Source organism: Entelurus aequoreus, linkage group LG06 (genome assembly GCF_033978785.1).
Source record: "Entelurus aequoreus isolate RoL-2023_Sb linkage group LG06, RoL_Eaeq_v1.1, whole genome shotgun sequence".
NCBI classification, from domain to species: Eukaryota; Metazoa; Chordata; class Actinopteri; order Syngnathiformes; family Syngnathidae; genus Entelurus; species Entelurus aequoreus.
This window is the reverse complement of record NC_084736.1, coordinates 4,037,349-4,052,110: the sequence shown is the minus strand read 5'-3', so window position 1 is coordinate 4,052,110 and position 14,762 is coordinate 4,037,349. Positions and strand designations below refer to the sequence as shown.

The window sequence follows — 14,762 nt, the reverse complement described above, 5'->3', positions numbered from 1 at the left end:
GGACGGCTGACTGGACCCTCCACCGCGGACAAAAACAAAGGTTGTTAACCCTCAATATTAGCAGCATCTAATAATCATCTGGAAAATATACTTTTTTTTTGTCAACATTTTTACATATTTCATTAAAAAGAATCTACAACATCACTGGACGGGTTCGACTTTTCAGGTCAATTGTGCTTCTTGTGTTTGGACTGATTGTGTGTTAGATCGTACTCCGTCCACGAGTAATCACCTCGTCTCCTCGGAACCATTCCCTTTCTGGTAAAAAAAAAACAAAAAACATTTCCAAAGTGGTGTGTCGGTGGTGAGCACCGAGGCTTGGTCGTGTGTGGTGTCCGTGGTCTTGGGAGGCTTGGTCATGTGTGGTGTCCGTGGTCTTGGGAGGCTTGGTCATGTGTGGTGTCCGTGGTCTTGGGAGGCTTTATCATGTGTGGTGTCCGTGGTCTTGGGAGGCTTGGTCATGTGTGGTGTCCGTGGTCTTGGGAGGCTTGGTCATGTGTGGTGTCCGTGGTCTTGGGAGGCTTGGTCGTGTGTGGTGTCCGTGGTCTTGGGAGGCTTGGACGTGTGTGATGTCCGTGGTCTTGTGTGGTGTCCGTGGTCTTGGGAGGCTTGGTCATGTGTGATGTCCGTGGTCTTGGGAGGCTTGGTCATGTGTGGTGTCCGTGGTCTTGGGAGGCTTGGTCATGTGTGGTGTCCGTGGTCTTGGGAGGCTTGGTCATGTGTGGTGTCCGTGGTCTTGGGAGGCTTGGTCATGTGTGGTGTCCGTGGTCTTAGGAGGCTTAGGCGTGTGTGGTGTCCGTGGTCTTGGGAGGCTTGGTCGTGTGTGGTGTCCGTGGTCTTGTGTGGTGTCCGTGGTCTTGTGTGGTGTCCGTGGTCTTGGGAGGCTTGGTCATGTGTGGTGTCCGTGGTCTTGGGAGGCTTGGACGTGTGTGGTGTCCGTGGTCTTGTGTGGTGTCCGTGGTCATGTGTGGTGTCCGTGGTCTTGGGAGGCTTGGTCATGTGTGGTGTCCGTGGTCTTGGGAGGCTTGGTCATGTGTGGTGTCCGTGGTCTTGGGAGGCTTGGTCGTGTGTGGTGTCCGTGGTCTTGGGAGGCTTGGACGTGTGTGATGTCCGTGGTCTTGTGTGGTGTCCGTGGTCTTGGGAGGCTTGGTCATGTGTGATGTCCGTGGTCTTGGGAGGCTTGGTCATGTGTGGTGTCCGTGGTCTTGGGAGGCTTGGTCATGTGTGGTGTCCGTGGTCTTGGGAGGCTTGGTCATGTGTGGTGTCCGTGGTCTTGGGAGGCTTGGTCATGTGTGGTGTCCGTGGTCTTGGGAGGCTTAGGCGTGTGTGGTGTCCGTGGTCTTGGGAGGCTTGGTCGTGTGTGGTGTCCGTGGTCTTGTGTGGTGTCCGTGGTCTTGTGTGGTGTCCGTGGTCTTGGGAGGCTTGGTCATGTGTGGTGTCCGTGGTATTGGGAGGCTTGGACGTGTGTGGTGTCCGTGGTCTTGTGTGGTGTCCGTGGTCATGTGTGGTGTCCGTGGTCTTGGGAGGCTTGGTCATGTGTGGTGTCCGTGGTCTTGGGAGGCTTGGTCATGTGTGGTGTCCGTGGTCTTGGGAGGCTTGGTCGTGTGTGGTGTCCGTGGTCTTGGGAGGCTTGGACGTGTGTGATGTCCGTGGTCTTGTGTGGTGTCCGTGGTCTTGGGAGGCTTGGTCATGTGTGATGTCCGTGGTCTTGGGAGGCTTGGTCATGTGTGGTGTCCGTGGTCTTGGGAGGCTTGGTCATGTGTGGTGTCCGTGGTCTTGGGAGGCTTGGTCATGTGTGGTGTCCGTGGTCTTGGGAGGCTTGGTCATGTGTGGTGTCCGTGGTCTTGGGAGGCTTAGGCGTGTGTGGTGTCCGTGGTCTTGGGAGGCTTGGTCGTGTGTGGTGTCCGTGGTCTTGTGTGGTGTCCGTGGTCTTGTGTGGTGTCCGTGGTCTTGGGAGGCTTGGTCATGTGTGGTGTCCGTGGTCTTGGGAGGCTTGGACGTGTGTGGTGTCCGTGGTCTTGTGTGGTGTCCGTGGTCATGTGTGGTGTCCGTGGTCTTGGGAGGCTTGGTCATGTGTGGTGTCCGTGGTCTTGGGAGGCTTGGTCATGTGTGGTGTCCGTGGTCTTGGGAGGCTTGGTCATGTGTGGTGTCCGTGGTCTTGGGAGGCTTGGTCATGTGTGGTGTCCGTGGTCTTGGGAGGCTTGGTCATGTGTGGTGTCCGTGGTCTTGGGAGGCTTGGTCATGTGTGGTGTCCGTGGTCTTGGGAGGCTTGGACGTGTGTGGTGTCCGTGGTCTTGTGTGGTGTCCGTGGTCTTGTGTGGTGTCCGTGGTCTTGGGAGCCCCCGGGCTAACAGACAGTCTGCTGGCTGGACAGAGGACTCTCCAGGGACATGCTGGTGGGGGTCAGGTGTGGACGGGTGTGAGGCTTGAACATGGAGGAGATGTAGAAGGCCTGCGGGGCAGAGATACACAACCTGTCATACGCAGTCGATCTGCCGCTGCTCCCAACGCCAGCACGGACGGGAGTTATCCCGGGAATATCAAATCAAACCATGGGCCGGAGATGTTTATAAAACAATGTTGCCTTCTTCCAAACTTGCTCCAAAATGAGCCAATTTTGGGGACGGTGCGGCACGGGTCGGGAGAGTGGCCGTGCCAGCAACCCGAGGGTTCCCGGTTCGATCCCCACCTTCTACCAACCTCATCACGGTCCGTCGTGTCCTTGAGCGAGACACTTCACCCTATGGTCATCTAATCAGTTACTAGAGTAATCTAATTAGTTACAATGGTCATCTAATTAGTTACTAGGGTAATCTAATTAGTTACTATTGTCATCTAATTAGTTACTAGGGTCATCTAATTAGTTACTATGCTAATCAAATTAGTTACTATGGTCATCTAATTAGTTACTATGGTCATCTAATTAGTTACTATGCTAATATAATTAGTTACTATGGTCATCTAATTAGTTACTGTGGTAATCTAATTAGTTACTATGCTAATCTAATTAGTTAATATGGTCATCCAATTAGTTAATATGCTAATGTAATTAGTTACTATGCTAATCTAATTAGTTACTATGGTCATATCATTAGTTACTATGGTAATATAATTAGTTACTATGCTAATCAAATTAGTTACCATGCTAATCGAATTAGCTACTATGGTCATCTAATTAGTTACTATGCTAATATAATTAGTTACTATGGCCATTTAATTAGTTACTATGCTAATATAATTAGTTATCATGGTCATATAATTAGTTACTATGGTGATCTAATGAGTTACTATGGTCATCTAATTAGTTACTTTGGTCATTTAATTAGTTACTTTGGTCATTTAATTAGTTACTATGCTAATATAATTAGTTACTATGGTTATTTAATTAGTTACTATGCTAATATAATTAGTTACTATGCTAATCTAATTAGTTACTATGTTCATATAATTAGTTACTATGGTGATCTAATGAGTTACTATGGTCATCTAATTAGTTACTATGGTCATCTAATTAGTTACTATGCTAATCTAATTAGTTACTATGCTCATATAATGAGTTACTATGGTCATCTAATGAGTTACTATGGTCATCTAAATAGTTACTATGGTCATCTAATGAGTTACTATGGTCATCTAATTAGTTACTATGGTCATCTAATTAGTTACTATGCTAATCTAATTAGTTACTATGCTCATATAATGAGTTACTATGGTCATCTAATGAGTTACTATGGTCATCTAAATAGTTACTATGGTCATGTAATTAGTTACATCTAAGGTAAGGCCAACGAGGAGTATAGATCGGTGGTTCTTGGTTGGTACTTTACTTTCAATTATGACTTAGTAATTTACTAAGTCAAAATAATGACAAAATAATGACTTTTAACTATGCAAAAGCGCTTTGAGTCACTAGAGAAAAGCGCTATATAAATATAATTCACTTCACTTTCACACAGTTTGAACAGTAACACTGTGTTTGAATAAATAAAAGACTGTGATTATTGGAGCCCACCTATCACCTCATGAGTTACATCTAGTCCAAACAGAACATTGCGGTGAACGTACCACCCAGTATGCGGTGAGGCCGCCTTGAAGGAAGCCCGTGAGGACGTCGGTGGGGTGGTGGCGGTAGTCGGAGATGCGGCTGAGCCCGGTGTAGATGGCGATCATCACCAAGATGAACTGCACCAGGGGCCGCAGCAGCCGGGCCCCTCGCCATGACAACCTGGCCTGCAGGTAGAACTGCAAGACGGGAGAGGGAAAGAATCAACAACCTGGGAGTGACGTTTCAATGTTGCCATGACAACCTGGGAGTGACGTTTCAATGTTGCCATGACAGTAAGTCTTTGCTGTCGTCCAGCATTCTGTTTTTGTTGACTTTGCAGCCAGTTCAGTTGTAGTTTGGTTCTGCATAGCCTTCCCTAAGCTTCAATGCCTTTTCTTAGGGGCACTTACTCACTTTGTTTATTTTTGGTTTAAGCATTAGACACCTTTTTACCTGCACCCTGCCTCCTGCTGTTTCCGACATCTACAAAGCAATTAGCTACCTGCTGCCACCTACTGATATGGAAGAGTATTACACGGTTACTCTGCCCAGCTCTAGACAGCACCGACACTCAACAACAACACATCATTTGCAGACTATAATTACTGCTTTGCAATATAAAAATGGTAACCCAAATATGTGAAATTAGAACATTAACAACAACATCATCAACAACAACAACATAATTGATCAAATACAAAAACAACATCAACACAAAAAACAACATCTTCAACATCATCATCAATAACAACAACATAATCATCAACAACATCAACATTATCAACAACATCAGCAACAATATTAACAACAACATCATCAACAACAACAACAACAACATCATCATTAACAACAACAACATTAACAACATCAACAATATCAACAACATAATCACAACAACATTAACAACAACAACATTAATAACGTCAACAATATCAACAACATCATCATCAACAACAACATTAACAACAACAACAACAACATCATTCATCAAATACAAAAAACCAACACAAAAAACCACATCTTCAAAAACAACATCAACATCAGTATCAACAACATCAACATCAACAACATTAACAACAACATCAACAACAACATAATTTATCAAATACAAAAAACAACATCAACACAAAAAACTACATCTACAACAACACCGTCAACAACAACAACATTATCAACAACAACAACACCATCAAACAATATTAACAACATCATCAACAACATTATCAACAACAATAGTAACAACAAAATCATCAACAACATTATCAACAACAATATTAACAACAACATCATCAACAATATTAACAACAACATCATCAACAACATTATCAACAACAATATTAACAACAACATCATCAACAACATCAACATTATCAACAACACCATCAACAATATTAACAACAACATCATCAACAATATTAACAACAACATCATCAACAACATCATCAACAATATTAAAACAACATCATCAACAACATTACCAACAATATTAACAACAACATCATCAACAACATCATCAACAATATTAACAACAACATCATCAACAACATTACCAACAATATTAACAACAACATCATCAACATCATCAACAATATTAACAACAACATCATCAACAATATTAACAACAACATCATCAACAACATTACCAACAACAACATTAACAACAACATCATCAACAACATTATCAACAACAACATTAACAACAACATCATCTACAACAACAACATCATCAACACCATCATCAACAATATTAACAACAAAATCATCAACAACAACATTAACAACATCATCAACAATATTAACAACAAAATCATCAACAACAACATTAACAACAACATCATCAACAACATTACCAACAACAACATTAACAACAACATCATATACAACAACAACATCATCAACACCATCATCAACAATATTAACAACTACATCATCAACAATATTAACAACATCATCAACAACATTACCATCAACAACATTAACAACAACATCATCAACAATATTAACAACAACATCATCAACAACAACAACATCATCAACAACAACAACATCATCAACACCATCATCAACAATATTAACAACAACATCATCAACAACAACAACATCATCAACACCATCATCAACAATATTAACAACAAAATCATCAACAACAACATTAACAACAACATCATCAACAATATTAAGAACAACATCATCAACAACAACAATATCATCATCATCATCATCATCAACAATATTAACAACAACATCATCATCAACATCATCAACAATATTAAGAACAACATCATCAACAACATTAACAACAACAATATCATCATCATCAACATCAACATTATTAACAACATCATCATCACTAGTGTGCCGCGGCACAGTGGTTGAAAAGCACTGATGTAGGCCACAAAGAAGTCTTTTACATTTAGAAAATAATCATAATAATATGACTCCTTTAATGCGCCTTATTATTCTGTATGAAAATAGACCTGACTAGACCCGCTCCTCTGCAGTGTGCCTAATAATCCGGTGTGCCCTATGGTCCAGAAAATAGGGGTAACAACAACAAGGTTCTTTATCTGCATACTAGTGTCATTTCTCTCCCACGGTGCACTGGTGGAGGAAGATGAAGATGGGGGATGGAAATGAAATGGTGGTGAAAGAAGCCTGTCCATCTCTCAGCAGACATATTCACCCCCACCACCACCACCACCACCACCACCACCACCACCACCTCCCTCTCCATCCCTAAATGAGTCCCACAACAAGGCCTCCTCTGTCTGTGGAGCCTCTTCATCTATTCATGTTGCCTGCGGAAAACATTCTCCTCCTCCTTCCTCGTCTCGCCGCTCGCTGAGCTGGAAAGCGGGTCGGGTCGCCTTTGGAGGAGCGAGGTCAGGATGCTCCGTCATATCAACACTTCTGAGGGGTTCTACTCCAATCAGAGGCGTAGCACCACAGTGTAGGCCCCCATAAGTGCCCCCATCCCAGCATAAAGTGTAATCCCCCATAAGTTCCCCATCCCAGCACAAAGTGTAGGCCCCCATAAGTGCCCCCATCCCAGCATAAAGTGTAGGCCCCCATAATTGCCCCCATCCCAGCACAAAGTGTAGGCCCCCATAAGTGCCCCCCATCCAGCATAAAGTGTAGGCCCCATAAGTGCCCCCATCCCAGCACAAAGTGTAAGCCCCCATAAGTGCCCACATCCCAGCATAAAGTGTAGGCCCCCATAAGTGCCCCCATCCCAGCACAAAGTGTAGGCCCCCATAGCCCCTCATAAGTGCCCCCATCCCAGCACAAAGTGTAATCCCCCATAAGCGCCCCCATCCCAGCATAAAGTGTAGGCCCCCATAAGTGCCCCCATCCCAGCACAAAGTGTAGGCCCCCATAAGTGCCCCCATCCCAGCATAAAGTGTAGGACCCCATAAGTGCCCCCATCCCAGCACAAAGTGTAAGCCCCCATAAGTGCCCCCATCCCAGCATAAAGTGTAGGCCCCCATAGCCCTCATAAGTTCCCCCATCCCAGCATAAAGTGTAGGCCCCCATAAGTGCCCCCATCCCCAGCACAAAATGTAGGCCCCAATAGCCCTCTAAAGTGCCCCCATCCCAGCATAAAGTGTAATCCCCCATAAGTTCCCCCATCCCAGCACAAAGTGTAGGCCCCCATAAGTGCCCCCATCCCAGCATAAGTGTAGGCCCCCATAAGTGCCCCCATCCCAGCAACAAAGTGTAAGCCCCCATAAGTGCCCCCATCCCAGCATAAAGTGTAGGCCCCCATAAGTGCCCCCATCCAGCACAAAGTGTCAGGCCCCCATAGCCCTCATAAGTGCCCCCATCCCAGCACAAAGTGTAGGCCCCCATAAGCGCCCCCATCCCAGCATAAGTGTAGGCCCCCACAAGTGCCCCCATCCCATCACAAAGTGTAGGCCCCATAGCCCTCATAAGTGCCCCCATCCCAGCACAAAGTGTAGGGCCCCCATAAGTTCCCCCATCCCAGCATAAAGTGTAGGCCCCCATAAGTGCCCCCATCCAGCACAAAGTGTAGGCCCCCATAGCCCTCATAAGTTCCCCCATCCCAGCATAAAGTGTAGGCCCCCATAAGTGCCCCCATCCCAGCACAAAGTGTAGGCCCCCATAGCCCTCTAAAGTGCCCCCATCCCAGCATAAGGTGTAGGCCCCCATAAGTGCCCCCATCCCAGCATAAAGTGTAGGCCCCCCATAAGTGCCCCCATCCCAGCACAAAGTGTAGGCCCCCCATAGCCCTCATAAGTTCCCCCATCCCAGCATAAAGTGTAGGCCCCCATAAGTGCCCCCCATCCCAGCACAAAGTGTAGGCCCCCATAGCCCTTCTAAAGTGCCCCCATCCCAGCACAAAGTGTAGGCCCCCATAGCCCTCTAAAGTGCCCCCATCCCAGCATAAAGTGTAGGCCCCATAAGTGCCCCCATCCCAGCACAAAGTGTAGGCCCCCATAGCCCTCTAAAGTGCCCCCATCCAGCATAAAGTGTAGGCCCCCATAGCCCTCTAAAGTGCCCCATCCCAGCACAAAGTGTAGGCCCCCATAGCCCTCTAAAGTGCCCCCATCCCAGCATAAAGTGTAGGCCCCCATAAGTGCCCCCATCCCAGCACAAGTGTAGGCCCCCATAGCCCTCTAAAGTGCCCCCATCCCAGCATAAAGTGTAGGCCCCCATAGCCCTCTAAAGTGCCCCCATCCCAGCACAAAGTGTAGGCCCCCATAGCCCTCTAAAGTGCCCCCATCCCAGCACAAAGTGTAGGCCCCCATAGCCTCCTAAGTTCCCCCATCCCAGCATAAACCCACCATGGCCACCTCATACACACACTTGGTACACTATATTGACAAAAGTATTCGGCCACCTGCCTTGACTCATACATCGGTCTGCCGATATTATCGGCCGATAAATGCGTTAAAATGTAATATCGGAAATTATCGGTATCGTTTTTTTTATTATCAGTATCGTTTTTGTTTTTTTTGTTTTTAAAATTAAATCCACATAAAAAAACACAAGATACACTTACAATTAGTGCACCAAGCCAAAAAACCTCCCTCCCCCATTTACACTCATTCACACAAAAGGGTTGTTTCTTTCTGTTATTAATATTCTGCTTCCTACATTATATATCAATATATATCAATACAGTCTGCAAGGGATACAGTCCGTAAGCACACATGATTGTGCGTGCTGCTGCTCCACTAATAGTACTAACCTTTAAAAGTTAATTTTACTCATTTTCATTCATGTATTAGTTTCTATGTAACTGTTTTTATATTGTTGTACTTTCTTTTTTATCAAGAAAATGTTTTTAATTTATTTATCTTATTTTACAAATTTTTTTAAAAAGTACCTTATCTTCACCATACCTGGTTGTCCAAATTAGGCATAATAATGTGTTAATTCCACGACTGCATATATCGGTTGATATCGGTATCGGTTGATATCGGTATCGGTAATTAAAGAGTTGGACAATATCGGATATCGGCAAAAAGCCATTATCGACATCCCGAGTTTCAACTCTTCTGGGAAGGCTGTCCACAAGGTTGCCGAGTGTGTTTATAAGGAATTTTCCACCATTCTTCCAAAAGCGCATTGGTGAGGTCGCACAAGAAGGCCTGGTTTTGTCTTATCACTTTTTTTTTGTTTTAAAAGTTGGTTCTGGGTGAAGTCTTATTTGTAACTTACATGTCAGATTAAAAAAAAAAACACTTCAAATTTGACCAAAGCCCAGGATCCGGTACAACATCCCGACCAGGATGCTTGTAATAAACCAGAAGGAAATAGTGGTGTGGTAAAGGCCAGGTGACTTACCGCTAGATAGAGCATGGTGTACATGGCGAAGGCGCGTGGCCGGAAAAAAAAGGACTTCCTGCGATAAAAGATGGAGGTTAAACATTAACAGCACGAGTCAAAGTACTCACCGGATGAAGCGCACTCACCTGGCCTCCTCCACCATCTTCTGGCTGGGCTGCCGGCAGGTGACCTGGGACACGTAGCTGCCCGGCGTGCAGCCGATGGACGCGTAGGTGACGTTGCAGACCGACAGGAAGTTGGGCCGCAGGCGCCCCACGCTGAGCTTGGCCATGTTGGTGAGCGATTGGCCCACGCAGCAGCCGAACAGGAAGCTGCCCAGCTCCTTGTACAAGCACGACACGTAGCGGTTGGCCACAAACGCCCGTGAGCGCACGCCTCGGAAACGCACCCGGTAACACTCGCCCAGTGCGATCTGAGGGGGGGAGAGAGAGAGAGAGGGGTGTCATTGAGGGCCACATTGCTGCTCTCAGAGGGCCACATGAATATATAAGAATTATAATATTAATCGCCTCATATGTTAGTACACAATTCCCTATTGATCTCCATTGTTTAGAATAGAAAGTACTTTATTGATCCCTGGGGGATATTCAGCACCACAGTTCACTCACAATAAACAATAAACACTTAGGTATTTTTTACATGTGAATAATGTAAATACAGTCTATTATACAGCATTATTCACATGTGAATAATATAAATACAGTATTATAAAGCATTATTCACATGTAAATAATATAAATACAGTCTATGTATACAGCATTATTCACATGTGAATAATACTAAATACAGTATTATAAAGCATTATTCACATGTAAATAATATAAATACAGTCTATTATACAGCATTATTCACATGTGAATAATATAAATACAGTCTATTATACAGCATTATTCACATGTGAATAAAATAAATACAGTCTATTATACAGCATTATTCACATGTGAATAATATAAATACAGTCTATTATACAACATTATTCACATGTGAATAATATAAATACAGTATTATAAAGCATTATTCACATGTGAATAATATAAATACAGTCTATTATACAGCAATATTCACGATGTGAATAACATAAATACAGTCTATTATACAGCATTATGCACATGTGAATAACATAAATACAGTCTATTATACAGCATTATTCACATGTGAATAATAAAAATACAGTCTATTATACAGCATTTTTTACATGTAAATAATATAAATACAGTCTATTATACAGCATTATTCACATGTTAATAATATAAATACAGTCTATTATTATACAGCATTATTCACATGTGAATAATATAAATACAGTCTATTATACAGCATTATTCACATGTGAATAATGTAAATACAGTCTACTATACAGCATTATTCACATGTGAATAACATAAATACAGTCTATTATACAGCATTATTCACATGTGAATAATACAATTACAGTCAATTATACAACATTATTCGCATGTGAATAATATAAATACAGTCTATTATACAGCATTATTCACATGTGAATAACATAAATATAGTCTATTATACAGCATTATTCACATGTGAATAATACAAATACAGTCAATTATACAACATTATTCACATGTGAATAACATAAATACAGTCTATTATACAGCATTATTCACATGTGAATAGCATAAATACAGTCTATTATACAGCATTATTCACATGTGAATAATATAAATACAGTCTATTATACAGCATTATTCACATGTGAATAATATAATTACAGTCTATTATACAGAATTTTTTACATGTGAATAATATAAATACAGTCTATTATACAGCATTATTCACATGTGACTAATATAAATACAGTTTATTATACAACATTATTCACATGTGAATAACATAAATACAATCTATTATACAGCATTATTCACATGTGAATAACATAAATATAGTCTATTATACAGCATTATTCACATGTGAATAATACAAATACAGTCAATTATACAACATTATTCACATGAGAATAACATAAATACAGTCTATTATACAGCATTATTCACATGTGAATAGCATAAATACAGTCTATTATACAGCATTATTCACATGTGAATAATATAAATACAGTTTATTATACATTATTCACATGTGAATAGCATAAATATAGTCTATTATACAGCATTATTCACATGTGAATAATATAAATACAGTTTATTATACATTATTCACATGTGAATAGCATAAATATAGTCTATTATACAGCATTATTCACATGTGAATAACATAAATACAGTCTATTATACAGCATTATTCACATGTGAATAATATAAATACAGTTTATTATACATTATTCACATGTGAATAGCATAAATATAGTCTATTATACAGCATTATTCACATGTGAATAATATAAATACAGTTTATTATACATTATTCACATGTGAATAGCATAAATATAGTCTATTATACAGCATTATTCACATGTGAATAACATAAATACAGTCTATTATACAGCATTATTCACATGTGAATAATATAAATACAGTTTATTATACATTATTCACATGTGAATAGCATAAATATAGTCTATTATACGGCAATATTCACATGTGAATAATATAAATACAGTCTATTATACAACATTATTCACATGTGAATAACATAAATACAGTCTTTTTATACAACATTATTCACATGTGAATAACATAAATACAGTCTATTATACAGCATTTTTCACATGTGAATAACATAAATACAGTCTATTATACAGCATTATTCACATGTGAATAGCATAAATACAGTCTATTATACAGCATTATTCACATGTGAATAATATAAATACAGTTTATTATACATTATTTACATGTGAATAGCATAAATATAGTATATTATACAGCATTATTCACATGTGAATAATATAAATACAGTCTATTATACAGAATTTTTTACATGTGAATAATATAAATACAGTCTATTATACAGCATTATTCACATGTGAATACTATAAATACAGTCTATTATACAGCATTATTCACATGTGAATAATATAAATACAGTCTATTTTTTACACACAAATTGATGGATAACATACTTGCTTTTGAAATCTTAAGTAAGGGGGACAAGCATACAAAAATGTTAGGAAAATATGTTAATAATAAAGGGGCGTCGCAACATCTTCCAACAAAGGCCGCATAATAAAAAGTCAAAGTTTGTTGATGTATTTTGATCCATTAAAAATAAATGAAACATACATACATTTAAGGACAGTGTCAGCTTTGTGTCATAGGTGACAATGTGTACTATTCATTATTACACAAAAAGACAATGTCATGAGAAAAAGCTGATATTTTGATACTAATAATAATAAAATAAAGTATAATTAACGTCCTTTTTTTTTATTTTTACAAAATAAAAACATCTAAATGGCCCCTACATACTTAGAATGTTCAGCATGCGACCCTTAGTGCGGGGGTCAGCAACCCACGGCTCTAGAGTGGAGCTTTTTCGAAAATGCATGGAAATGGCAAAAAAATAGGGTGAAAAAGATGTTTTTTGTTGTAAAATGTAGGAGGACAAACACGACACACTAATTGTTAGAAAGCTCACTGTTTAATATGTTTGTGTTTAGGCTTCACTAATGAGCGTATTCGGCGAGGGCCGTTTTGTCCTACTAATCTTAGCGGCCCTTGAACTCACCGTTGTGTGGACTGTGACTCAACAGTTGTTGACGTGTACAACTTTCTCCGACGCTGCCACAGAAAGACGTGTTTTATCCCGCTCCTTCTTTGTCTCATTTTGTCCACCAAACATTGTATGCTGTGCGTGAATGCACAAAGCTGAGCTTTGTTTGATGTTGTTGATTTGTTGGAGTGCTAATCAGGTATATTCGGTCACTGCATGACCGCAAGCTAATAGATGCTAACATGCTATTTAGGCTAGCTGTATGTACATATTGCATCTTATGCCTCGTTTGTAGGTATATTTAATTTCCTTTACTTATGTCCCTCTGTGTATTTAGTTTGTTTGTCCATGTGTCATGACATATTATCTGTATGTAATATTGGCTGCATTTCTGATAGTTGCTTAAGTGCCATGTTGTTCCAGACCACAGCAAACGTTACCCAGCTTGCAAAGATTGTAATAAATCCATTAGAAAAACTTGGACACACCCATCTATACCTTTGGCCATTCCAAGACAGTCATTTCCAGGAGTTATCTCACCCTCTGAGAAGTTTTACTAATGTTTTTAGATTATTACTGTGACTGACTTAGTACGTAAGATGAAATAAAAGCTCAACAGAAATGAAAGACGGTCGGCAGGAAGTCGAATGAAGACTTTTTTGTATTGCAAACAGTCGATCCGACATCAAAACATGTCAAGACAATTTCTCAAAACACTTTTCTGGCTTCAAAATAAAAGCGCTACGCTATCAATCGGTTTAACTACATTTAGGGTTTCACCCTTCGGTTTCATATCAGCCGCCACACCTAACAAAATAAAGTAATATAATGTGTTGTAGCGTCCAGAAGAAAAAGTCTGACGCTCTTTTTAACTTTTAATGCCAATTCTATGCTAACAAGGGGCCCAATTCCCACAGTGTCCGCACAGTGGACATACTTTAATATATTGGAGATTAACCCGCGGACAGCGATATTCACAATTCAAGATGACACTGGAGGCTTTTAATGAGAGAAAGGCTCCCGGAAACGTCAAGCAAATGTGCTTTTCTTCACGGACATGGCGCGACAGTATCTAAACCAGTGGTCCCCAAACCAGCGTCCAAAATCAGGCTAGCGGGAATTCCCGAGTATAAAAAAAATAAAAATAAAAATTCTGTCTTTTCTTATCCACTTTGTACCGCTTGCTACTCACGGTGTCTCTTAGCCGCTCAGGCAAATCATATTGTCTAAAAATGCATTTTCTCATCGATAACATGACATCATTGCGCGT

General features: G+C 40.9%; 1 protein-coding gene across 1 annotated transcript in view; it reads right to left on the bottom strand.

The window, feature by feature from the left end:
- Positions 1 to 2,174: 2,174 nt before the first annotated feature.
- The window catches only part of ppap2d (phosphatidic acid phosphatase type 2D), an 83,603-nt gene continuing 71,015 nt past the window's right edge, over positions 2,175 to 14,762 (bottom strand). The window contains 4 exon segments of the mRNA XM_062049354.1: positions 2,175 to 2,452; positions 4,066 to 4,242; positions 9,857 to 9,914; positions 9,985 to 10,271. Of these exon segments, the coding sequence (XP_061905338.1) occupies positions 2,348 to 2,452; positions 4,066 to 4,242; positions 9,857 to 9,914; positions 9,985 to 10,271 (627 nt within the window). The 3' untranslated portion in view covers positions 2,175 to 2,347.